This window comes from Miscanthus floridulus, chromosome 16 (genome assembly GCF_019320115.1).
Source record: "Miscanthus floridulus cultivar M001 chromosome 16, ASM1932011v1, whole genome shotgun sequence".
Taxonomy (NCBI): domain Eukaryota; kingdom Viridiplantae; phylum Streptophyta; class Magnoliopsida; order Poales; family Poaceae; genus Miscanthus; species Miscanthus floridulus.
Window position 1 is genome coordinate 117,338,603 of NC_089595.1, and position 25,218 is coordinate 117,363,820.

The 25,218-nt window shown below is 47.6% G+C and overlaps 4 protein-coding genes and 2 pseudogenes across 8 annotated transcripts; 1 reads left to right on the forward strand and 5 right to left on the reverse strand.

Annotated features, from left to right (window-relative positions):
- Positions 1-1,407: 1,407 nt before the first annotated feature.
- Positions 1,408-2,697, reverse strand: LOC136511363 (lysine-rich arabinogalactan protein 19-like). Its single transcript, XM_066505449.1, has 2 exons — positions 2,201-2,697; positions 1,408-1,768 (listed from the first exon to the last, which is right to left on the reverse strand). The coding sequence occupies exons 1-2, from the start codon at positions 2,695-2,697 to the stop codon at positions 1,408-1,410; spliced, it is 858 nt and encodes a 285-aa protein (XP_066361546.1).
- A 1,499-nt stretch (positions 2,698-4,196) lies between these two features.
- On the forward strand, positions 4,197-7,662 carry LOC136514451 (strigolactone esterase D14-like). Its single transcript, XM_066508404.1, has 2 exons — positions 4,197-4,605; positions 6,911-7,662. Exons 1-2 carry the CDS (start codon positions 4,241-4,243, stop codon positions 7,383-7,385), a joined length of 840 nt encoding a protein of 279 aa, XP_066364501.1. The 5' UTR covers positions 4,197-4,240; the 3' UTR covers positions 7,386-7,662.
- A 7,348-nt stretch (positions 7,663-15,010) lies between these two features.
- LOC136512895 (uncharacterized) lies at positions 15,011-15,802 on the reverse strand. The gene is made up of 4 exons (XM_066506907.1): positions 15,702-15,802; positions 15,359-15,500; positions 15,216-15,243; positions 15,011-15,123 (listed from the first exon to the last, which is right to left on the reverse strand). Exons 1-4 carry the CDS (start codon positions 15,800-15,802, stop codon positions 15,011-15,013), a joined length of 384 nt encoding a protein of 127 aa, XP_066363004.1.
- A 753-nt stretch (positions 15,803-16,555) lies between these two features.
- LOC136511364 (protein ALP1-like) lies at positions 16,556-17,863 on the reverse strand (annotated as a pseudogene).
- A 285-nt stretch (positions 17,864-18,148) lies between these two features.
- Positions 18,149-19,748, reverse strand: LOC136511366 (uncharacterized; annotated as a pseudogene).
- A 346-nt stretch (positions 19,749-20,094) lies between these two features.
- On the reverse strand, positions 20,095-24,931 carry LOC136512893 (inactive protein kinase SELMODRAFT_444075-like). 5 transcript variants are annotated; one of them, XM_066506905.1, is made up of 10 exons: positions 24,882-24,931; positions 23,882-24,123; positions 23,423-23,565; positions 23,234-23,328; positions 22,102-23,114; positions 21,763-21,923; positions 21,323-21,399; positions 21,082-21,229; positions 20,603-20,752; positions 20,095-20,501 (listed from the first exon to the last, which is right to left on the reverse strand). In XM_066506905.1, exons 2-10 carry the CDS (start codon positions 24,087-24,089, stop codon positions 20,316-20,318), a joined length of 2,181 nt encoding a protein of 726 aa, XP_066363002.1. In that variant the 5' UTR covers positions 24,090-24,123; positions 24,882-24,931; the 3' UTR covers positions 20,095-20,315. The 5 variants fall into 5 exon arrangements, with proteins under 5 accessions (XP_066363002.1, XP_066363003.1, XP_066363000.1 ...); XM_066506906.1 differs by lacking the exon at positions 24,882-24,931 and adding an exon at positions 24,481-24,499; XM_066506903.1 differs by lacking the exon at positions 24,882-24,931 and adding an exon at positions 24,223-24,438.
- Positions 24,932-25,218: the final 287 nt, after the last annotated feature.

Below are 25,218 nucleotides of genomic sequence, written 5' to 3' on the forward strand. Positions count from 1 at the left end.
AATTAAAGTGTGTATCATAACCCTTTTTAAAATTTCCAAATATAGCACAGTACAGACGTGGATGTTTGTATATATGCACAAAAACTCACCCTATTTAATTGAACACCTCGGAAAGACTACATAAAATACAAGAACCCACAACAAGTCGAAGACTTCACTACGAGTAACCTATAGACTATAGTTGAGCTAGGCTCAATTTGTTTTATATTATTTTTAGAAACAATGGACTATTACATATCTCAAAAGTCATGTATAGTAAGAATACAAGACGAAGCAAGACAAGATATAGGAGAGCAGTCATGAATGTCCATCTGGTGTTCATATCTCTCGGTAGAAATCTATAGCAAAATACAATGTATTCCCTCCGTCCAAAAAAAATATAATTCTCGTTTTTTGAGGAGTCAAACAGTTTGAACATTGACTGAATTTATATAAAAAAAGTACTAACATTCATGATACAAAATAAGTACCATTAGATTAGTTGCATAATACTGTATATTTTCATATAATAAATTTATTTGAAGACATAATAAATTTGTTCAAACTTGAGCTAATTTGACCGGCATAGATCCCTGAATGCATTCTTTTGTAGACTTATATTGGTGTGACATACGTTTCCACCATAATTTGAAGCTATTGGCGGCCTTACATGGTTAAGTTGACACACAAATTAAACTATGCAATATATTTATGCGTCATCATTTAGTCAAGATGCCCATCAGCTAGCTGTTGTTGATGAATGATGACTCCGAATGGATCAATCAATTACATTATTTACAGATAGAAAAAATAAAAAGGCAAGCAGCTAGCGGACGGGATGGTGTGACATGGCACCTACTGCCGTTGGGCGTTGGCCGTTGGTGCTACACGACAGTGCAGCACTTTTCTGGGGACTGCAACGGAATCTCGGGCCTGGGTCCACTCGCCTCAGCCTGGGCACATTTTAGCCGAAAACCGAACACCGAACTGAACCGCACCGAACCGAACTGAAGTGTCGGGTTTTTCGGTTTTTCGGTTCGGCTTCGGTTTTGGATCCTGGGAATTTAGGTCTTCGGCTACGGTGTCGGTTTTTGAGTCGAATGGAACCGAACAACCGCCGAACCGAAGTTAGGAGCAATCTCCGCTATGCAGGCCTGCTTCTCCGTAATTCTACGCTTCAACCCAGAGCCCACCAAGGCCCACAACGCACTGCTCTGGCCTCTGGGCAGACCTGAGGCTTCTCCGCCCCCACTCCCGCCGCTCCACCCTTTGCCTCCCCAGCCCCCGCGCCCAGGTCCCCGCCTCCTCCCCTTCTCCACTCAAACCCTAGCCCCGGGCCCTCCTCCTCCCCCTGCGCCAGATGCGGCGTCGACGGCCGAGCCTGCGGGCCTCGCGCTTCTGGAGGCCGCGGAGCTGCCTATCCGAACCCTAAAACCTAGCGACGGCGGCGGCGCGACTGGAAGGCAGCCTGGCAGGATGGGGAAGCGGCAGCGGGCGAGGCGAGGCGCGGTGACGCGACTGCTGCGAGCTGCGGTAGCGCGGGCGCGAGCGCGGCATGCTCGGTGGCTGCGCCACGCGGCTGCTCCACGGCGCGGGCGCGGGCGCGGCATGCTTGGTGGCTGCGCCCTGCGGCTGCTCCACGGCGCGGGTGTGGGCGCGGCATGCTTGGTGGCTGCGCCGCGCGGTTGCTCCACGGCGCGGGCGCGGGCACGACATGCTTGGTGGCTGCACCGTGCGGCTGCTCCATGGCGCGACGGTGGTGCCGGCGCGAGCAGGGGCGAGCGCACTACTACAAAAACGATTTTGCGCAGCGTTCCACTTTTACACTCCGTGGCGGGCTCCTATTTTTGCCCGCTGCGGTAAATCCCACGATTTACCGCGGCGGGCATTTTTTATTTACCGTGGCGAGCATTTTTGCCCGCCGCGGTAAATCGATTTACCGTGGCGGACATCCTAAGACGTCCGCCTTGAAACATACCCTATTTTCCGAGGCGGACGTCTTAGGACGTCCGCCATGGTAAATGGATTTACCATGGCGGGCGTCCTATGAGACCCGCCTCGGTTAAGGCCGTGGCCCAAAAGGCCCAACGAAGCCCGATAGCCGTCTTCACATATAAATACGTAGTCTTTAGGTTTCTGCCTCAGACCGAACAAGTCCGAACAAGTCCACACCTCTGTCCCTCTCCTTCGGTCGCACCCTCTCCGTCGTCCTCGCGTGCACCTCCCTCCCTCTCCTTCCATCGCACCCCCTCCCTCCCTGTCGTCCTTCCTCTCCTTCCGTCGGCAGGGCGCGGTGGCCACGGCGGGTCGCGCGGGGCCACAATGGGTCGAGCAGGGCCACGGCGTCGTGCGGGGCCACAGCGGCACGCGGGACGGCGTGGGCGACGTTGGCGCCCGGGGCGGCGGCGCAGGTCGCGTGGAGCCACGGCGGCGAGCGGACGGAGGTGGCGCGGTGCGCGTGGGCTGGCTGCCTCCTTCCCCTTCTTCTCCGGTGTCGAAGCGGATCCACGGCCCAGATCCGACGACAGCGGGCCGCCTCCACCTCCGGCGACGGCGGATCTGGAGGCGCGGGCAAGATCGAGGTAATGGCACCGCCGTATCCTCTACCTCACTCTCTTTCTCCATCTCTCCTAGCTCCTCTCCCTCACTCCCTCTTTCCTTCCTCTCTCTTTCCATACAGGGAGGTGGATCTGGGAGGTAGAGGCCGGTCTTGCCCATCTCCGGCGGCAGCGGGGCCGTGGCTCTCCGATGCGGGGCCGACTGGATCCGGCGTGAAGAGGTGGAGGCAATCGGATCCAGGGACGACGACGGCGACGATGCGAAGATCCCGGCGGCACTAGGGTTGCGGGCTGGGATTGGACTCGCTGGCGGGCTCGGGATCTGGGCTCGCCGATGGGCTTTGGGTTTTTTTTGTTTTTTTCCTCAGCTTTACCGTGGCGGACGTTCTAAAGTGCCCGCCGTTGCTAATAGGTTTACTGCAGCGGGCACTGGCGCCCGCCGCGGTGGATTCACGATTTACCGTGACCTTCTCACCCCGGCGGACGCGTTTGCCCGCCGCGGGAAACCAAAATTGCCCGCTGCAGTTAAGCATTCTGTAGTAGTGGCGGGAGCGGCGCGGTGCGCGAGCAGGACGGTCATGCGACCATGGAGATGGACTGATGGAGGTTCGAGCGCTTGCCTCTGTTTTCATCAGTTTTTTCGGTTAAAACAAAAAACCGAACTAAAAAACCGAAACCGAAGTTGTCGATTTTTGCTGCTTTGAAGAACCGATAGGGTGTCACTTTCTGAAAACCGAACTTTCTATAAACCAATTAAACCGAACCAAAATCTTGGTTAAAACCGAATGCCCAGGCTGACACTCGCCAATGCCGTTTGGACTTTGGACTGGGATTGGATGGATGCTTTGCTTTTCAAACAATGCCGTGCTACAGCATGCTTTCCAAATTTTTTTTGTACTTATTATTACTCTATCAATATGCCGTCTTTAATTATGCCAATTTATTGTAATTTGTAAATATAAATAAGTTTTCTTTCACCACAGACCTGGTAATAACAACACTAATTCTGTACCACAAAAGTCATACGCTAACAGCAATGTAGCCTATAGATCTAATTGCAAGATATTTTGTCCAATCTTCCTATTTTCAAAATAAATAAATAAATAAATAATTCTTCTATTACTATATAATAATTATAATAATCTAGATCGACAATTAGTCAACAACTACTTTGAAGTACCGTAGCAAAGCTCAACAAAATATGCCGTGTGCAATCTTTGATGGATAGAGTAATAGCACTGCACGCCCAAAAAACCTGTAGAACCAAGACCAGAAGAAAATGATTACGCACTAGACTCCGTCAAATAAGCATATCAGGGGAGAAAAGAGCTATGTTCATCCAAGCAATCGATGACGTTTCTAGTCTTGAACCCACTTTAAAAAAAACAAGCAGCGTTTTGTTGTATTGGCACACGTCCTGAATTTTCAAAAAAAAAATTTTGGAATTTTAACTATAAAATTTAAAAATCCTAATATATCTCATCTAAATGAAAACCAAAATCATATCTCTCTCTATATGCATATGTATTTGTCCTGGTAGGATCGAAAGCCATCGAAATTCTGAACCCTGGCGGGCAGTGGCCAGTGATGATGCGCTCCTCCTATAAATAGGTATACACCGCTACGGTGTGTAGGCAGAGCGAGAGACCGCGGCGCACGCGAAAGCTAGCACAGTAGTCTCCTGTCCTTTTCCCCGGCAAGCAATGCGGTGGTACGCGAACGTGAAGGAGGTCGGCGGCGGCGACACCACGGTGGTGCTGGCGCACGGCTACGGCGCCAACCAGACGCTGTGGGACAAGCTCCTGCCGGCCCTCTCCCAGCACCACAGGGTCATCCTCTTCGACTGGGACTTCACCGGCGGAGGCGCTGACGAACAGGAGGCGGAGGCGGAGGCGGCGAGGTACACGTTCGGCAGGTTCGCCGACGACCTAATCGCGCTCATGGACGACAAGGGGGTGCGGGGCGCGGTGGTGGTGGGCCACTCCATGTCCGCCATGGCCGCCTGCATCGCCTCCGTCCGGAGGCCCGACCTCTTCGCCCACCTCGTCCTCCTCTGCGCGTCCCCCAGGTGAGCTAGCTACCCCTGCTGCATGCATGCCATGATCGATCTCTTCCGCTCTTGCCGTGCTCCTGCCTGCCTGTAATACCTTTCTGCGAGTGTGGATGCATGGGCCTGGGGTGCTGTTCCGACGAACAGTCTGAAAATATTTGTAGATAGAAGATGGATAATATAAATGATCTTTTTTTAAAAAAAAAAATCTTTGATTTTTTATTATATGGCAAAAGTTATAGTATGATGCTTGACTTGACATGGGTAGCAAAAGTGTGTTTAATTAACAAGGAAGTGGAACTCTCGGCCGGTGACCTCTGATTTCCATACTGGATCATAAACATCTGCATAGACGGACACCATGAGGGCACTCCCAATGTAGAAATCATCATGGTTTCTATGGACATTAATTGTACTGTCACCTAAGCGTTTTGCTGATGTGACAAGGTGGTTATTGAAGAGAGAGAGCAAAAATCATAGAAACCGGGTCTAAATTAGAAATCATGTCTACACGAGAACCAAGACATGAAGGGATGTGATTGGTACAAAATGAAGAGAGAATGCATGTAATTGGATAAAAAATTATTCTGTAGAAACTATCCATTGAAACCATGTTTTGTATATGTAGTGTTTATAGAAAATAATAGATATAGAAACTATATGTAGTTTCTAGCATTGACACTACCCTGGGCATCTTATCGCTACGACCGTATTTGTACCTGAGGGGCTGTTTGGCACAGCTCCTTGCAGCTCCGGCTCCTCCACTGTAGCATAGAGCCGTTGAAGCTGCAAATCGTGGCTCCTCCTCTTTGTAGTTCATTTTTTTTATCGGGAAGCGAAATGACTTCTTGCTACAGTGTCAAACAGTGATGCTACAGGGAATGAGAGGGCGAGCCCAAGCCGCCCGGAGCTGCATCAAAGGGGCCCTGCTAATAACAGGCTAATTTCGGTTCTTCCTTGTATCCGTCATTCCAACCTTTTGGCCTTAATTATGTACAAACCTATCATTATGGCCTGTCAACGTCTGTCCACCTCAACATATAGATAGGCAGGCAGTCGGCCATGCACAAGTCATGGTCATCGCAGTGACTGACAAGCCTCTAGAAACCAAAGGACTAGTTGCCTTCACTGACGCAACCAATACATACATTTTCTTTCTTATTCTTATTCTTATACTTATAGATATGCCCACTTGTATTTTCAAAAAAAGAAAAGAAAAGAAAGATTACTCCCTCCATAGTCCGTACATGCATACACACGTGTAGTTTGTTTTGGGAAAAAATGTTCATCCCAAAATAAATGCACATCTCGCATCTTGAGAAGTCAACTAATTTCAAGTTTAACTAAATTTATAGAATCATATTGATATTTGTATATCAAATATGTTCACTATAAAAATATATGGCATGATTAATCTAATTATGTTTATTTGGTGTCACGAATATTAGTTTTTTTTTGTATATATTTGGTCACTTAAGATTGGTTGACTCATCAAAATGTGAGATGTCCATTTATTTGGGGATAGAGGGAATAGGAGAAAACTAGTGTAAAACAGGAAGGCAGGAGACGAGGAAAGCTAAGGGTTTGTTTGGCACGACTCCGGCTCCGTCTCCAACAAGAGCTTCGGCAAAGGAGCCAGACCAAACACCTCAGAAGGAGAAACCATTTTAATTTTTGGGTGCATGAAAGAGGAGCTGGTGGAGCCGTTTTTTTGTGTGAGTCGAAGCTATAATTTGTGGCTTCTCTCTCTAGCTCCGGCACCTCTGATAGAGCGTCTATGAGACGAGCCATACCACATAGGCACTAAATATCATTGGAGCATCCTAGAAAGTTCCAACACCAAAATTTGTGCATTAAATTTGTGTCTTAGGGATGATGGATGCCCTATATAAAAAAAAAAAGTAGTGCTTTGTTGCCTCTAGACAGTTTGTTAGCTTAATATAGGAGGTTTCGAGTTATCCTAAGTCAAATTTATAGTTGTCTTCGTATTTGGTCGACAAAAGAAGGCTCCACGCCTATTCTCAAGGATTAGAATGTACCACATTAATTAGAGAAGCGGTTAATAAATTAAGAAGACATACTCAAAGAAAAACAGCTATAGGTTGGGATGAACATTTCAGCTGTATATATAGACATAAAACACAAGAAAAAGAAACGGAAATTAATCTCTTGAAAGCGTACGTGCATGACAATAACGTGAAATCTGACCACCCAACCGATGCATTGGACCGGATGAGCATTTTACAGTTCAAAAAAATAAGGATCAGCCACACATTTTATGAATTAATTAATTCTAGCCAGTGATGTTGTTGTCGTCGATCAGGTACATGGACTCGCCGTCGGAGGGGTACGTGGGCGGCTTCGACAGGGCGAGCATCGACGGCATGCTGGGCGCCATGTCGGCGGACTTCGGCGCCTGGGTGAAGGGTTTCGTCCCCAACGCCGCCGCCGGCGACCCGTCCGCGTCCTCGGCGCTGGAGCAGAGCTTCCTGTCCATGCACCCTGGCGTGGCGCTGGAGGTGGCCCAGATGATCTTCCTGGGCGACCAGCGCGGGGCCCTGGACGCCGTGGCCGCGCCGTGCACCGTCGTCCAGGTGGCGGCCGACTTCGCGGCGCCCCCCGCCGTGGCGGAGTACATGCGGCGCAGGATGGAGAAGGCGGCGGAGGTGGAGGTGGTGGTCATCGATTCCGTCGGCCACTTCCCGCAGCTCGTCGCGCCGCAGCAGCTGCTCGCCGTGCTCCAGCGCGTGCTCCGGCGTGCCGCCGGCGAGGTCGTCGTCGGAGCTGAGGAGGAGTAGGCGGGGGAAGCGGTCGAGGTGGTGGAGGCCGACGGTGGCATCGATGTCACGGGCTAGGTCCAAGGCGACCGAGGTCGACGTCGCCGGTCTCCGATCCCTCACCGCTCCTAGCTCCTGTTGCGCTCGTGGTTGTTCCTGACTGTACATTGTGTGCACGCACGCATGACGCATGCATGCATCTTGAGCGACGTGCGTTGCGTGGTGCCTCGCCTTGTCGTGTGTCGCATTGTACCTGTAACACGCTTGTCAGAGGTCATACCATTTGTATATCTTGATCTTGTTTAGTTGGTCCACAAAAGTTTATATCATGTCCCACGGCGAATGTTCCACACATACACGTATTAAATATAGACTAAAAAAATAATTAATTATATAGTTTACGACTAATTTATGAGACGAATCTTTTAAGCATAATTAGTCCATAATTTGACAATATGGTGCTACAGTACACATATGCTAATGGCAAATTAATTAGGCTTAATAAATTCATCTCGCGGTTTACTGACAGATTCTGTAATTTATTTATTTATTAGTATCCGAACACCCTATGGCCCCGTTCGGCTTACCTTATAATCCGTACTATTCAGCTTGTTTTTTCAGCCGGAACAATGTTTTTATCTTACAACAATTCAGCCAGAACAGTGTTTTTCAGTCAATTCAGCCAAGTTTCAACAAGCCGAACGGGGCCTATGCAACACCCGCATGTGATACCCGACGTGACACCCTAAAACTTTACGCCCTGAATTTAAATAAGGCCTTTGTGAAGTTGAATACAGTACGAACAAAACTATAATATACAGCGCACTGGCACTTGTATATATTCCCGTTCGCTCAATGCAAGGCCTCAACTGACAAAAACCGTTACCCGCACAAAAAAGGAAAGCAAGCAAGAAAGAAAGAAAACTTTGAGCTCGAAGCTAAAGTGCTCGCTTGCCGTTCACATACTGGGCCTTGGACAGTGGCTCTCAAGTGAATGATGCATGCAATAAGGCTTGCAAGAACATGTTGTTAGAGGATCGAGGACTGCTACTGTTGTGTATCCAGCATCAGAGGAGGCGTGGCAAGAAGGTAGTAGTGACTTGATAGCTGGATCCTGGGACGATTACGGTGGGCTGTTGACGGCCGTGTAATAGAGGGTATAAGTAGTGCCTGGCCCGGCTTCGTCTTCGAGTGCAGATATGCCCTGTCGTGTCAGGTGGACCCTCGACTGAGGATACCGGTGGGGCCGCCTCACGAACGCCCTCGGCAAGGGTAAGTTTGATTATTTGTGGAGGAAGATGAGAACCGCGGTCCCCATAAGCAATGCTCTAAACGGCGTTAGAGGAGTAGTTGGGATGGAGGCATGAAACGTCCGTAACGCCCTCGTACCCACGTAGAGTGATGCTCGGCTGGTTGAGGGCGAGTTGTAATTTCATCATAATGGATGGGTCAATGGCCATTTACTCCCTAATTTATTGCCATTCCGTTTAGCCCTGCTCAGTCTAACCTTCGCTCTTCATTTCCTATGGGGCACCCTCGGCCTCCTCCGCGCTATTCTCTAGCGATTGTAGGAGGCCAAGCGAAGCCCCCACACTATCTGAAGTTGTTACGTTCTTCTCATTCAGTGCTCTACTTCTAACAATTGGTATAAAAAGCCTTCGATCTTCGCATCGTGCTTGTCGAAGTAGGTGATCCGGCTTCGACCCTAGCCGCCACTGTAGCGCCGCCTTCATGCACCATGGCCATCTCCTTCCGGCTTTCAATGCCTTCATACCTCTCTGCAACGAAGGAGATCCCCAAGCTTGCCGACCGTGTGGCCTCACCTTCCACCCGATCGCGTTGTGCCAGCAAGGGCCAGGAGTTGCACTTCCACCCTGGGTTCAATGCCAACGCAGTCTCCCGTGCGAATGAGATCCAGTGGAACTCTGACATCAAAACCTTCTTCGTCAATGAGGGATTCATGCATGGGTTCAAGCGCCGCGTCGAGCTCTTGCTTTCGGATCGGACCAGCTGCCTATGCAAGGTCATCGCCACAGAGACTATCGAGCCCGGATTAGGAGTCGGCGCTCTCGGCTGGGCGTGCTATGCGAACCTTAGCCTCACGCCCGTCGTGGAGTTGAGGTGGCTTTCTAAGGAGCTCGGCGAGATGGTGGGTGTGCTCTGCGCCACATGCATCAACGCCCGTGTCATCACCGTCATCGTCGTTTGCTTCAACTTTGCGCCTCACACCACGAGCAGGCATTTCGAAGGGGGCTGCAACAAAGGGTACCAGGACGCCATGGTCATCGTCATTGGGTGCTCGCTATTCATGTCGTCGGCGTGTAGGCCCGTGTCGACGTCAATAGAGTGGTTGGATGCACGGCGATGTAGTTCACGACCATGTGGTGAGCTACCCATGAAGCGGGTAGTCACCATGGCAGGACGATCACGTTCCTCGATGACACCAATTTCTTCCACTTCTGCACGCTCGTCCACTGCTATCACTCCTACGGCAACGGCTTCACCAATCCCGCAAAAAAATGACCTATTCACGAGTTCGCGGACGAACCCGCATGCTCAATATTTTTGCGCTTTCCAGGATACATGAGTTGCCCACAAATGAAAATGAAATTCCTTCTGCAGATGGTGGCGAAGACTATGGATGTGTTGAGGGCTTTTAGGAGAAGATGATTCTGATGGAGCTAGTGACGTCCCTTAAAGAGAAAAGGGCTGATTAGTGGATTTAGAGATACATCAAACTATTTTTAAATTATGTTTGTATGAGTTACGTAGGTATTCATTAGTTTTTTTATGTGCCGTATAGAAATTGCTTGAGGCAGGAGCTAACCTTGGCGATGGAGGAGCTTTGTGCTTCGTAGTTTGTTTTAAACAATGGCATAAAAAAGGTAATCATTTACTTTGCTTATGTTGTATTTAATAAATAAATAATACCTACATTTGATCATAAGCCTGTGTGTATCTTACGTGGTTGTCATATACTACATATGATGAATGATGATACATTTTTCTTTATCAATTGGACATGTTTTATTCTAATAGTGTGATATTTGTGTTTGCCAGAGGGTAGACCAGGTAAAACCATAGTAGAACCATTGCTTAGACATGGTATTGATTTTTTTCCTGTAAGGATGATTTGGACCAGAGCCCTTTCCACATCACTGCTAGGATGAATGACGCTGAACTAGTGAACGCAAGGATTTAGTGAATGCAAGGTTTTGCTGGTACTCGAGCTGATATAAACATAAGAACTAATCAAAATGAGACACCACTTCATGTCTCATTGAAAAACTATGTAGCACTATCATGTATTGACTCTCTACTACAGAGGGGGGAAATCGAGTATGCCATTGTTTCTAGAAGATTTCAGAACATACCTCTATAAGATTATTTTCTTTTATTTTAATTTGCTAGCAATCTTTTGTAATAAATTCTAAAATATAATTTTATTTACGAAGTCACAAATGTTGAAACAAAGGAGATCAGGTCATTTAGATTTTTAAATTATTATCTGACTTCGAGCCTTGAAATTAGACAAGAGGAATATAATAGAATATTTTAAGATACTTTTTTGTTCTTATGTTATTCTATTAAGTTAAATTTCATTTTCGTTATCCTCTTTTTCATATGTAACATATGTTAATGCAAGGAATTACATTGAATTCTGATGAAGAAGTAAAAAAAAGTACTTCAAACACATTGAAGATCATATTAGATATTTTGTTTGGTACGATGTTATTGATGCAAACTACATAGAGAGAGCTTCTAGCCTCTACACCATCAATGATAGTAAAAAATGGATTCTTGGACATGGGTTATGTACTTATAAAGGCTAAACGGCTAGTACAAGATTTTGTGTATGGTCTAGGAAAAAGCAAACCTGCTGCTGGTTTTGCAACCAAACATAGAGAGGACCGAAGAAAGGGAAGAAAATCCGTATGAGTGAGCAGCTGAGACCCTTCTCACATTCCCCCTCCCCTTTTATAGAGGAGGATTTCATTATTTCTCCATGTGGGGCTTGTATTTTAAAAAGCCTCTGGGGACTATAAATGAGCTCTAAACACTACCTCACAAGCTCCTTGGCTATGTAATTGGGTGTGGACACTCTAATGGAATCCCCAACATATAATACACTCCCAACAGTAGCCCCTTAGGTATTTAGTTTTGATCAGGAATACAAGACTCAATAGCTGAATTCAAATGAGTGGCCCAAATACAACTCAGACCCGTCACACGACTCTCCTCTATATAAAGATAGTTTGGAGATGACTTTGTCTTTGTCTAGTCTTCTGCAATCTCGCTCAAATCTCTGCGACCCTGTCTTTGGCAGCTTGCTCCTTCATATGGTCTTGAGCCCTTGATGCCTTCTTTTTAGAATTGAGCCTTCGCTGAAGACATTTGATGTAGTCGAAGTAAGCAAAGTAGTTGACGTAGGCGAGGTGATTGTAGGTAAGCAGGACACATCTTCAAGCTTCCACTCAGGGGTGCCAGGCAGGGCTTTCGTCTTTGAGCGAATTGATTGTCCAATATGAGTCATTATGAAAGAAGATCCAGAACACCCAATGAGCGAACAAAATGAAGCATTTTTGTGGAGGTTTTGGCATAATATTCACCCACTCCTGATGAATCTCAAAAGGAGGGGTATGGAGCTCAACACTAGATGTGTGGTGTGTCATCGTTTCAATGATGAGGATGGGGCACATCTTTTCTTCATATGCAAAACGATGGAGAAGGTGTGGAGTTACCTGGGAATAAGCTGGGAGAGTTATTTATTGTTGATGAAATCGTCCGCAAGGGAGGCTTTGGAGGCAGTAATGGCGATGAAGGAAGAGCAGCTTTGGTTTTGTTGATAAAAAAGGAATAGAATTAGAGAAGGTGAATAAGGGAGAGACTTGGTGTGGCTTTCTCATAGTATCCAAGTGCGCATGTCGGAATGGAGGAAGCAAGAAAGACATCGCAAGGACCGGGATAGAAGGGTATGCAAATGGGAGAAATTAGAGCAAGGCCACATCAAGGTTAACTGTGATGTGGTCTATGATCCTGCTTCGGGTAATGGCGGCTAGGGTTGTGTTCTGAGAGATGCGGATGGTGACGTTGTTATAGCACATTGAGAAAGAGCGGAGGTTCTGGTGTGAACTCGCTACATGGCGAGCTAATCGCCTGCATCCAAGTTGTCCAAGCCGCGATGGCAGCATGAGTACATTTTTATTGAGACGAATGCTGTTGAGGTTCTGCAAGTGGTCTTCTCCAATGCCTTTGAGTCCAGAGTGACCAACCTTGCCGAGGAGCTATGTAGTCTTCTGGCCTTTAACTTCACTTTATGCCGAGCTCAGCAGCGCCCTCGCTCTTGCAAAAGGGTAGCTCAAGAATTGGCTATGCTAGGCAATGTTGTTGATCCGAATGAGGATCAAATTTTCGCTCCCATACCGGCAGATATACATTTTGCAATTGTTGATGATTCAGCTTCGTCTGATTAATGGAAATTGATTTCCTTTCAAAAAAGCAATTGTGTTCTTGTACAAAATGAAAAATCCATTATATCATGGGCCAGGCTAGCGTCCGGATGTCCAGACAGACGCGCACATCCGAACGCTAGTGCATGCTGTTGTGCCAGACCGCCAGCCCGCGCCTGCTACACGCTCCTGCTGTTGCCTGCTCTGCTAATGCGCATAGTCGAGACTAAAGTCGGTGCTTGGATCATGTTTATTCGTTGTGTTGATGTCAAGAAAATTTGCAAACAACAAAAAAACAATGAGAGCACAGTAACCTTATGCCATTCTCACTGACGAATGGCGTCATCGACCTCTCTTGTTAGAGGTTGGCTATGTAGATTACATTTTATTTTGTTGCCTAACTAACGTTGCAACATCCAACTATATATGGGCCTTGTATGGAAATGAAACACATGTACACACGGGGACCGCCTGCGCCCGCTCATGAAACACTTGCAACATGAAAGCACTTTCTGTAACATACGTCTGAAGAAGATGAAACATTTGAAACATATGCTTGCAACATATATGTATAGCCATTGTAGCATCTAGATAAAAGCACTTGCAATGTACATCTGAAGTAGATGAAACATTTTGAATAGATACTTGCAACATATATGTATAATCATTGCAACATATGCGGCATCTAGATCTACTTTTGCAACATCCGTATCGCGCACACGGGGACCACCTACGCCTGCTCATGAAACACTTGCAACATGAAAGCACTTCCTAGACATATGTCTGAAGAAGATGAAACATTTGAAACACACGCTTGCAACATATGTATATAGCCACTGTGACATATGCAACATCCAGATAAAACACTTGCAACATACGTCTGAAGTAGATAAAACATTTGAATAGACACTTGCAACATACGTGTATAGCCATTACAACATATGCAATATCTAGATCTATTTTTACAACAACCATATAAAAACATTTGCAACATACATGTGGAACATTTGAAACATTGACACATATGTTTACAACATATATACGCTTTCAGTACAACAAAGGCGGGCGGCGCGGCAAACTTGCGTGGTGGACGTGGCCCTGCGAGACGGTTGCAGCAAGCGGGGCGCGTGACGGCCGAGGCGAATCTGCGTGGGCAGGAGCGAGCAACAACGCGGGGCGTGCGGGGTGTGGGGCGCGCGGAGCAGACCACGCGGAGCAAGCGGCACGGACAGGGCGCGCGGAGCGGTCCGGCTAGACGGACAAACGTCCGCTTCGTAGCATCACCGTTAAAGAAAGTGCATGATGAAATTTTGACACGGTGTTGACTATGGTTAATCAGGAAAAATAAATTATTAAGCTGACCATATAAATATTTTATATGTAGCATTACTGTTATATCATTCATATTTCATAACATTATCGTTGAGCCAAAATGCTTGCACGCACCGAGGCTTGTTTGGTTGTGACCCTAGCCTAGGAGCCACGGCCAGGCAGCGGCCACCCAGCCCCAAATTGGACGTCTGATATAGCTGCTTGGGCCAAGTGGCGCATGGCAGACACGGACCAAACAGAATGATGTATGCAGAGTCTGTTTGCATCAGACCTTGATGTCCATTTTTTGTGGCCTGGGGCTACATGTTGCCTGGCTCAGGCAGCAATCCCAGACCACCAACCAAAGTGGCCGCAAGGTCTGCAAGAACAGGTGAACAATCTTCCGACATGGCTCAATCTTCCGAGATGGCCCATGACAATATGTAACGTAATGTAATGCGAGCCTACCACTGTAATAATGTTAACAATCATCTCGCATGACCCATCATTCATTGCCCATGTTGTCCTTAGACCTTCTAGACACGTGGTGATCCACAAACAGGGCGTGTTCGGCTCAGCTTTTTTTTAAGCTTATTCTCTCTCACAGAACACTATTGAACCAGCCAAAATCAGCCGAAACAAACTAGTACACGGGCCCTGTTTGGATACTCTAACTCATGAGTAGCCCTAAACTAACTCTAGCTAAAGAGGTGCTTGGATACAAGGGTTAGATTGACAATAAAGTACTTTCCTAATCATTTGGCTCCTTCCCAGCTGGATTTGGTGTGGCCGGCTGTTGTGTGCCCTATTCAACTTGGTGATTATTTTGTGGGAAGAATAATGCTTTACGAAAATATTACTGTCCAAGGTTAGTGCAATAATAACTTACCCAACAGCAGTAACGCCCAATGAAGCAACATTATAAATGACTTTAGTTCCATCCCATGCCTTCCGGATTTTACTTTTCTTCTTTTCAGCTGAAAACGTCTTCCTAAGCGCTGGAACATGAACAGTCAAAAAGTTTAACATCAGAATATCCAATAAAAACCTATGTCACCGTTCGTCTGAATTAAGAGAAGAAAAAGTAAACCTTTCTGAAGTTGATCTGGAGACATGTCCTGCACAAACATGAAATTCACATTTTAAATATATAAAGCATCTATTGTACAAGATGCAGAGACATAAAACTCCTCGCTCAGTATGATGATCCCATCAGGTGAAGAAAATTGCTACCTTGGTCCCTTTAAGTGATAACAAGTATGCAGCCATAAAGGAAGTAATCCCATCAACCACATCCACCTGCTTAACAAGAACATATCCATCATCTAAGTCACCATCTTCCCACAAATCCACCGACTTTATTATATCCCATGATGTATCAGATTCCACCGTGCCAAAGAACAGAGAAGTTTTCAAAGTACAGTGGTTACTATTTCAAGAAAAATAGAGTGAATATGCGCAAAAAAAAAAGAGTGAAAGGAACATATCTGAGTTCATATCCACTACAAAGGTAATTTGAGCCAGTCATTTTATCATCTCTTATGTACTTTTTATAGTAGTAATATATTCATCCAACAGAGGCTTACCTGCACCATTCTGATCTACTGACTTCTGAATACCACTGAGCTTTTGAAGGAACTCGAGCGATCCAACCTTAGATTTAAGAAGGTCACACATCTGCTAGGTAAAAGCAAGTTGTTTTAATTGTAGGGCAGCTTCAGAACATAATAAAACATGTGGAAAATTCTCTCTCTACTTTGTCACTCCAAAGAGATTTCTGTAAGGGCCATGACCATGAGACTGTTCAGACCACATTCCAGATAGGAAGCTGGAAATACATATTAAGGATACTGGCATACTACAGACATGACTTCACCTAAACTAATAACATACTGTTCTTGCAACATCTTGGAAAGATTTATTACAACAATCAGGAACATTCAGATATATGATTATGTACCACTATTTCAGGACCCAGCACTAAACTAACTAATAACATCACTGCCAGAGCAGATAACAAAGGTAGTCACCAAAGTCAACTGAACGATAAATCAGCATCAAATACTTTCTACCGACAATAGATACCAAAGGTGGACAACAGCTTCCAACAAAGCAACTAAGGACAGATTTAGTCTCACCGAGAGAGAGAAGCCGAGATCAGCGTCGGCATCGTGCAGCATCTCAACCGCCTGCTGGACCTGCTCCAGCACCTCCTCCAGCCAAAGAGATGTTTGGATGCAAGGGTTAAATTGACAATAAATGTACTTTCTCATTCATTTGGCTCCTTCCCAGCCGGATTTGGTGTGGCCGCTCACAAATGACACAAACAAATCATCTTTACAAATCATGCATCCATAACACGATAAATTTTAATTTGTCCATACAAATAAGATGTCTAACTCAAACATGTCCTCAATCAAGCTACAAAAATTACACTCTATTAAACAAAGTATCAGCTAACTCATCACGGAAGGCATTCATGTTGATATCTTCAACAAAAGGTTCATCCTCTGGCCATGCTGATGCAGAAGAACTAGGCATTGGGTTATAATTTTCATCTGCATCACAGGCATCAAATTCCCTATCCGTAATTCTTCTCTCTCGAATAAAATTATGAAGAGCCATACAAGCAACAATAATTCTAGTTTGCTTGTCCTCTGGAAATCTTGGCATATTCAACAAAATCCTAAATTTCATCTTCAACACTCCAAAAGATCGCTCTATGACATTCCTAACTTTGGCAAGTGCATGGTTGAAGGTTTCTTTCATACCTTGTGGCGGCGGGCCGTTTTGCCATTGCTCCACATGGTACCTTGTACATCTGTATGGTGAAAGGTAGCCCGACCGGTTTGGGTACCCCGCATCAACCACATAATACTTCCCTACATATTTTGAAAGGCACACAATGAGACTTAGATGAACAAGTGTAATTGGATAAAAATTGTTGCAAGACAGTTCAAGTAGCATACCTGGTGGTGGATGTGGAAATTTGTGATGATGAGTAGTTATGGCATCTTTGAAAACTCTCATGTCATGTGCTGAACCAGGCCATCCCGACAACACAAAGGTAAATCTCATGTCGAAATCACAAACAGCAAGTACATTCTGACTGGTTTCATTGTGCATGTTCAAGTATGGAACCCTCTTACTCTTATCCACCACAACCTTCACATGTGTCCCATCTATAGCTCCTATGCAGTCGTTGAAGTGTGGCCAGAATGCAGGATTCTCTAAGTTTGGGTGCACCTCTAAAAATGTTGGGTCCTTGGGTACAATTATGTCATGTGCTAAACTAAGGAGGCATGTCAAAACTCTGTTAAATGTTCTGCTTACTGTCTCCATAGACCTCCTAAAACGATTCTCAGCCTGTCTAACTGACTGTGGTGAACCAACAACCCATAAAAACATAGCAAGAGCCTCTACAGATGTCATTGTTGTACTGGACTTCAACCCATATGAATGGACCAAAGTATTATGTAACCTGTTAAATAAAGGTCTCTCAACCCTAAACATATTGTAGCATTGGGTATCTCGAGCTAGTGTCTCCTGCACCCAATCCAAACCAGAGTCTCCAGTGACCCTCCTAGGTAGTTTGACAAAGTAGTTATCAGAGTACATACCCAAGATAGGAACCAACTACAAGATTAAATTCTGGGCCTCCACCAAATTATTGCAGCACATGGATATAATCTCATCCTCACTTGTGCTGCCTCCATCATCTTCTTCTTCCTCAATCATGGGGCCCTGATCTTCTTCCTGCTTCAACACATGTAACAAATTGTCAACACATAGCCTAAAACTTGAAGCAGTGTAAGCAAATGAAATTAATTCAACAAATTAATACAGCCCTTAGATAAATAGGTTCAACACATAGCATTAAGTCAACACATCACACAGATAATAGTTGAAGACCTCACACACAGATGATAGGTTCAACAGACATAATAGTTCAACACCTCACACACAGATAATAGTTCAACACATAGATAAAAGATCAACATCTTAACACACACATTTCTTGAACTACTCAACACCTCCTAAGCTCAGATTGTTGTCCCTGCACCATTTCTTGAAGTAACCCAACCTAAGCTGAGGAGTTAATTTGCCACAGAAGAACTGCCTTTGGTACTTTGTTTCGAACATCTTGGACATAGCATAGACAGAGTCAATGGTTTCCTCAACGCCACACTCAAATGCCAGCTCCTGACACCTCTCGACAGAACATGCTGCCTTGTTACTTGCACGTTTCTGTATTTGAGTAGTGTTGACTTTGATAGAGTCTTTGAAGGTACTGGCTATGTCCTTCACAATCTTCACCATTGGGCTCTTGCTCTTCTTCACTGGACTGGTCAAAGAGCTTGAATTGCTGCTTAATGACCTCTTTCCCCTCTGACTCCTCTGGCTGCTTCTACTTGTAGGTGTTGTTTGAAACTCCTCTTCCTCTTCTGCCCCTACATCTTGCTCCTGATTCTAACCATAATCATCTCCAGGCACAAAGGTTGTGCTTCCATCGACAGTGAACCCTCTGAATAGTTCATCAAGCAACTCCTCATTTCCTGGAGGACCCCACTGCAGCCTCTTTAGGTATTGTTTTTTCTGCATCATAGGTTTACATCACAAGGTGATCAAAAACTAGTTAAGGTGAGCACACTACACAATTTGCTAGGAAACTCAGACTCATGCATAGCTTTACCTCTGTGTGTGTTGTCCAGAACTCAGACTCTGCATCAATTGTTCCATCTGGTTTCCTCCCTAACCCTGTGTGCGTTTGCAAGTAGCGCCAGAATGAGTGGGTGCTTTTGAGTACGCCTATTTGGTTCTTCACCTGTAGACGGGTATACAGCAACCCCCTTCGAGCAAGTAAGCCGTGGACAACAGCTTCGTACCCTTCACTACTCATTTGTGCACCATTATACGTTCCTGCTCTACGTTGCTCTATGCACAATTCTAATAAGCAAGCATTATTTGCATCATTCCATTGGGCTCAATTGGCATGGCTCACCGGGGGACCGCCGGAGCTCGCTAACTCCTCCACATCATCCTCCAATTCTTCATCGATGTCGAAGGGAGCGCTGGAGCCGGATGCTTGCCCACGGACGGCACTCCTCGGTGCCCTCGGTGCTCGGGGATGCGGTACGCGCTGGCCGCTGCCGCCACGGATCGCCGTGTTCGTGCGCTGGCCGCCGCCGCCACGTAACGCCGTGTTGGTGCGCTGCCGGCCGGGTACTGCGCCGGATGGTTTCGTGCGCTGACGAACGCCGCCTGCCCCCGACGATGACCCGCCGGGGAATACGCCACTGTTTCCTCCTCCGTGACCGGCTGCCGCCGCCGACGACCCGCCAAAGTGGAGTTGTCGGGCGTAGGGTGAGGTCGGAGTCGCCCACGCGTCTCCTGCTCCAGCTCGTGGTGGGCGATAGGGAGGGAGGACAGAGCCCCTGACGCGGCCAGGGAGGAGCTCGTCGGCGTTGCCTTGGAGGATGGCTCCGTAGAGCCCAAGCCCCGGGAACACCTCCGCCGTTGGCGCTTGCGAGTTGAGGTCGAGATCCGCGAGGCCAGCGGGAGCGTGGCCAGGGCCGCTCGCCGACGGTTGCGAGCCCCACGCGTCGAAGCCGTCTCCGTCCATCGATGGGAGGCGGCGGCGCGGCTGGGGAGACGCGGCAGCGCGTGTGGCGAGATCTGCGGCGGCGCGCGTGTGGGGAATGGGAGGGAGACGAGTGCGGGTGGGGAACGGGAGCGAGAATGCGAGATCCCGTGCGGCGTGCGGGCGAAAAAAAAACGCTTTTCCAGTGGGCCCCACCTCAAATAGCCTCAATAAGCATCAGATGTGGTGGATAGTTTTTTGGGTGGGTTAGATGCAAATAACCCCAATCTAACCCTCATGTTTGGATACTTTAGAGCTATTTGAGCCCCAAATAGCTCCAACTAACTCTAACCCATGGACAACCGTAACAGCCGAACGGGCTTATCCATAGCTCATGACAATATGTAATATAATATGTAATGTAATGTGAGCCTACCACTACCACTACAATCTCCACCACTATACACACGACTTATAATAACACAAAAAAAAAGGCGCCATGGAGAAAGAACAAGGAAGAGGAAGAAGAGGCCGCTACTCAGAAAGGACTAGCTAAGCTAGGAACGATACAGATTCCACGGCGGCGATCCTGCACAGGGATTACGAATGCTAGTATCTGTGAGACAAGTTCTGCCGATCTCGACTCCATGGGCTTCCCGCGGTCTGTGACTGCGCATCACGTTGAGCTGGGCTGCTCTGCTCTTGGCACCGCTCGTTCTGCAGACGCCAGCTCCTGCTCCCCGCATCGCTGCCTGAATCCACCACCATGTCGCCGCCCTCTAGTATGCGCAGAACCTTCAGAAACATTCCAAAAGAGACAAGGCGTGAGCATGATAGGCTGCCGGCCAGTATCAAGATCCCTACTAAGTCGGTGATGATAGCGGAGAATGACTAACATGGGACATGCGTGGCCTCAGATGAGGGTCGCGCCTTATGCACAGGTTTGCTGCGTGCAACATGCAGTAGACCTCGTTCTCGCAGAAGTGCCGCCCCAGGCGAGGGTCAATCAGATCGTCGATCGCATACTCTTCCAGCAGAGGCCGAGCCTGTTACAGACGACGGAAATATAAATGAATGGGGAACATAAGGTGGGCGCAGCATTGATTCTTACTAAAACAGAAAACTTCATTTGTTTGCTTCCATTTTGGATGCATTGATAATGACGAATGAGAGAAATATCAATCAGAGTTCCGAGCTAGTTGATTTGATTGCTAGAAAAACATTATTCATTTGCTGATATGACAAAGATATGAGTCACCAACTCCACAGACAAAACTAGTTCAACAGCTAAACTCACCCACTCAGTTATACTCAGTTCAACATTATTCATTTGATAGAAAAAAAAAGCATAATGTAGGTGAACTGCTAAACTCACCCATTCAGTTAAGAATTGCTGACCCTTCGGCCTGTTAATGTCAACAGCCTTGCGTCCAGTTACAAGTTCCACTAATACAACCCCGAACGAGTAGACATCTGCCTTCTCAGTTATTTGCCCACTCTGAGCATATTCGGGTGCCAGATAACTGTGCATAGTAATAAAACAGAGGCTCAGATTTGCAGAATTTCACATGTCATAACTGACCTAGGAGTGCAAAGTTGTACATCTGAAAACTTACCCAAATGTGCCAATGACTCTTGTTTCAACACCCAGGTCCCCATCAGGTTGCCACCTAGCCAAGCCAAAATCTCCAACCTGTCATGATATCAAAAGTAAAGTTCACAATCTCATACTAGGATAAGTGGGAAACAAAGATTAACTGGCAATGCCAATGGGAACAAAATCATTCAATCTGACACAACTTATAGTATGTGTATATGATAACTAAGATTGATTGACCATGATAGTGACTACTGTGGAAAACGAAAACAATAAATCAACGTGTTGTGGCAGACCAAGACAACCTGATGCTCATTTTACGGTTCAGCTTAAAGCATGGCTGTTCAGACACAGCATGATCTAGTCAACTGGTAAGATTTCATAGCAACCCAATTTTCACATAATAGTAGAAGTAAATTTCAGGGTAATAAATAAGCATGACAACGAGAGGGGCCATACCAGTGGTTCAAAATCGTGTGTGACAAGGATGTTGTTTGGTCTCATGTCACGGTGGATTATACAACCCACCCTACATTCTTCGTGGAGGTATCGCAGACCTCTGGCAGCTCCTACTGCAATCTTTTGTCTGGCAGCCCACTCCAGAGTTTCTTTGTTACGATCTAGAGGGGCACAACAAATAGTTCAGACTTCAGAAATATTGTACTCAGAAGAAATATTTTAGTCCCTTTTGGCACGGTGTGGTCATCATTAGAAATCCAAGGAAGAATATGACAGCAGAAAGAGATTATTTTTCCTGTTAAGTTGATACACCAAGTTTTTGGAATGCAAAATGCTTACCGTAAAGATGCGAATCTAGTGAGCCATTGCAGATGTACTCATATACTAGTAAACGTCTCTTATCTTCAACACAAAAACCAATCAGCATTACAACATTCCGATGCTGCGCACAACTCAGAACCTCCACCTCCGAGCAAAACTCGATGTCGCCTTGGGAGCTAGCAAGTTTGTGCTGCTTGACAGCAATTGCTTGGCCGTCCGGAAGGACACCTCTGTGAACAGACCCAAACCCACCTTCAGCCAAGAAATTTGCTCGGGAGAAGCCGCCAGTTGCAAGCTCCAGTTCGGCGTAGCTGAACCACCGAGGTGGTTTTCCAAATACAGGCGTCTTATGCTGACATATAGAACACAAAGGCGGTGGTCCCGGAGGTGCACTCCTGGACAGTGAGACAGCATCTCTCACATTGCCTCTGAAGTTCAAGTCAGACCTGCTTCTGATTGCGTTGATTTCAGTCAAGAGATCCAGTTTGGCAATCTTCTCGAGCAAAGAATCTGCAGTAGGTGTCCTTCTAGGGCGATTTCCTGGTAGTCTAGCAGAAGCAGGCCCCTGTAAAATGTTAGCCATCCATGGCTGAAGGGACGAGGCTGGCGGAGGAGTTGAAGCCTCACTCTCAGAGTCAGATATATTGACATCAGAATGCTGGATGTTATCCTTGGCTGCCTCTTTCGTCAAAGAGCTATTCGTATCCGAAGCACAAAATGGAGAAGCGGCAGGGTCGGAGCTTGAGACAGAAGACGTTCCAACATCAGTTGTGTCAAAAGGCGCTTCTGACTCTGGGCTGCTGTTAGGTGTCACAGATGGCACTCGAATCGGACTCCGCTGCTCTTTGGTATTGCTCACGGTGTTACCAACTGACGTACTTGGCTCAGGTGATGCCGGAGGAGCTGGTTTGGACTCCTTTTCATGCGATCCCACCAGGTTCAGCCGTAGAACTTTGGGCCGAGAGCGCTTCATAACCACAATATTGCACTGCAGCTCCTCCATGCAGCGCTTCTCCTCATGCTTCAGCTCCCTGAACAAGATGCCAAACAGCTGTGCTTAAGGAAAGGGATGTATATGCATTGCAAGAGAAGAGACAAAAACAGCAGGACGGCATATGAAACACTGAAGAGAGTTAATGTGTGACATTACTTGTCCAGCACAACCCAGCCTGCTTGAGCCCGCTTGGATTCAGTGGCCACGGCACCAGGAGGTGATCCAGAGAGGATCTTAACCTTCACATTTGTCTAAACAAACACAAACGGTGACCAAACCAAGTAAGAAATCCAGCCGGTTGAGATTCTGAATCGACAAAAGTGGGCGACAGGATGCTATCCAGACCTTGTTGTTGGGATCATATACATCGCGAAGTTTTCGAATCATCTGAGAGCACAGCTCAGCAACATCCGACCTCTGGTTCAGCACTGCCTTGTGACCACTTGCGCAGTTCCCAGCGAAGAACGGAAAGCCCCAGAACTTCCTGCCTAATAAAAGAGAGAATTCGTTCCAAAAAAAAAGTAGAAGGGAGAAGGAGAGAACACTAGAAAAGGACAGAACATTTGAAAGTTTAGCTGCTGTACATGTGTATGCAAACCATAGAGTAATTATTACAATTATTTGTACATACATCCAGACCATACTGACAGACAGGTTAATGGCACTGTGGTACTGCTTGTGTGTGAGTAAATGTAACAAACACTTGCACTGCAGTGCTTGAAAGACAGGCCGGTACAGAGCAATTGTTGCAGTAGGAATGAAAAACTGAAGAACAGGGGGTGAATATGCAATGCATACACATACCTGAGGTCCGCGGCGGGATGAGGACGAGCAGCAGGATGCTGTCGCCGTGCTGGACGACGTGCGTGAGCGCCCAGACGGCGGCCGTCTTGGAGATCTCCCTTGCGGCGGCGCGCACAGCCACCACGACGACCGCACCCGCTCCCGCTCCCCTGGCGGGCCTCTCCGACGGCTGCAGCTGCAGGCCGGAGCCCGCGGCGGCGTCCGTCATCGCGCTCGTAGCGGCAGGGACGGCGATCTCGCTCCTGCCAGCCGGTTCAGAGCATCTCCCGGTGAGTGAGACGAGAATGAGAAAGGAGACAAAGGCAATGGCACACCACACAGCTCCTTCGCCCCGCACACACCGGCCGCTCTTGGCTGTCCTCTGTGTGTGGACTGGACTTGAATGCCAGCCCGGTTGCTGGTGGAGCGCAGAGGAGAGGGCGGCTGAGAGAGTACAGTGCAGTGCAGGAGCGGTGGTGGCCCTTGGCGGCGCTAGCGTCCGAGAGGAAAATCACACACAACACAGGAGACAGGACGCGACGAAAAGAAAACAACCGGTGGTGAAAAAATCTTGAAAATTGAAAAGGAGGAGGAGGCGACGGGTTGGGAACTAGTCGTACTACTCGGAATGGATGGAGGCGGAGCAACCTGGCGCCTGGCGGGGCCCGTCCGAGTGGTTGCTGCGGGCGGCGGCCCGCTGCGGATTGGGAGGGAGGAGGGGGGGGGGGGGGGGGGGGGGGGGGGCGCTGGCTGGCCTGCTGGCGCGGCAAGCAGTGCAAGGGGGCCGGACGGCGAGGTCGTCGTGGCGCTGTAGCCGAGCGACGTGGGGGAAGGTGGTGGTGGGGAACAGAACAGGGGAAGGCAAACACCACCGTCCGGAGTCCGGACACGTCAGATCCCAGGCTTGTAGTGTAGCTGTACGCGCTCGCACGGCGGGCGGAAACGAAAAATGGCGAGCAAAGCAAACACCCGCTCCCAACAGAAGAAGATGGAACGGAAACGGAGTTCGGAGGAGACCCACCTCGTGCCTCGTGGACGCGGAGCGGAGGAGCTCTAAGCCGATTTATCAGCCATCGTTACCAGCGGCTCATAACTGTCGTTGCTATTACTACCGATGACCCACCACCCAGCAACGGCCAGGGGCAGCTCAGCTCCCGTCCGGCCGTTCGTTCTAGGGTGGGCTCGGAGAAGTTGCTGACTTGTCGTGGTCCAGCTGAACGAGAGTGGGGGCTGGGAGGAGTTGTCACCTGAACTGACTCTGCATGCATTTGCAATGGCAATGCGATGCACGCACGCACCCGGAGATCGGGACAAGGCAGCAGGCAAGAGCAGCTCATCTCTGTCCAAGCGACCAACAA

Bases quoted from the DNA above. Each gene is read 5' to 3' on its own strand.
- LOC136511363 (XM_066505449.1), bottom strand. From the start codon at position 2,697: ATGGGCAAGACCGGCCTCTACCTCCCAGATCCACCTCCCTGTATGGAA. The intron at 1,769-2,200 runs GTGCACGCGAGG...TCGTTTTTGTAG, and splicing joins ATGGAAGGAGAGGGAGGGAG to TAGTGCGCTCGCCCCTGCTC.
- LOC136514451 (XM_066508404.1), top strand. From the start codon at position 4,241: ATGCGGTGGTACGCGAACGTGAAGGAGGTCGGCGGCGGCGACACCACG. The intron at 4,606-6,910 runs GTGAGCTAGCTA...GTCGTCGATCAG, and splicing joins CTCCTCTGCGCGTCCCCCAG to GTACATGGACTCGCCGTCGG.
- LOC136512895 (XM_066506907.1), bottom strand. From the start codon at position 15,802: ATGTGTGACCTTCTTAAATCTAAGGTTGGATCGCTCGAGTTCCTTCAA. The intron at 15,501-15,701 runs GTTGGATGAATA...GGAATCTGATAC, and splicing joins AATGGTGCAGGTAAGCCTCT to ATCATGGGATATAATAAAGT. The intron at 15,124-15,215 runs GTTTACTTTTTC...TTCATGTTCCAG, and splicing joins TCCAGATCAACTTCAGAAAG to CGCTTAGGAAGACGTTTTCA.
- LOC136512893 (XM_066506905.1), bottom strand. From the start codon at position 24,089: ATGACGGACGCCGCCGCGGGCTCCGGCCTGCAGCTGCAGCCGTCGGAG. The intron at 20,753-21,081 runs GTGAGTTTAGCA...CGTCTGTAACAG, and splicing joins AGCAATTCTTAACTGAATGG to GCTCGGCCTCTGCTGGAAGA. The intron at 20,502-20,602 runs GTTAGTCATTCT...ATGTTTCTGAAG, and splicing joins TGAGGCCACGCATGTCCCAT to GTTCTGCGCATACTAGAGGG.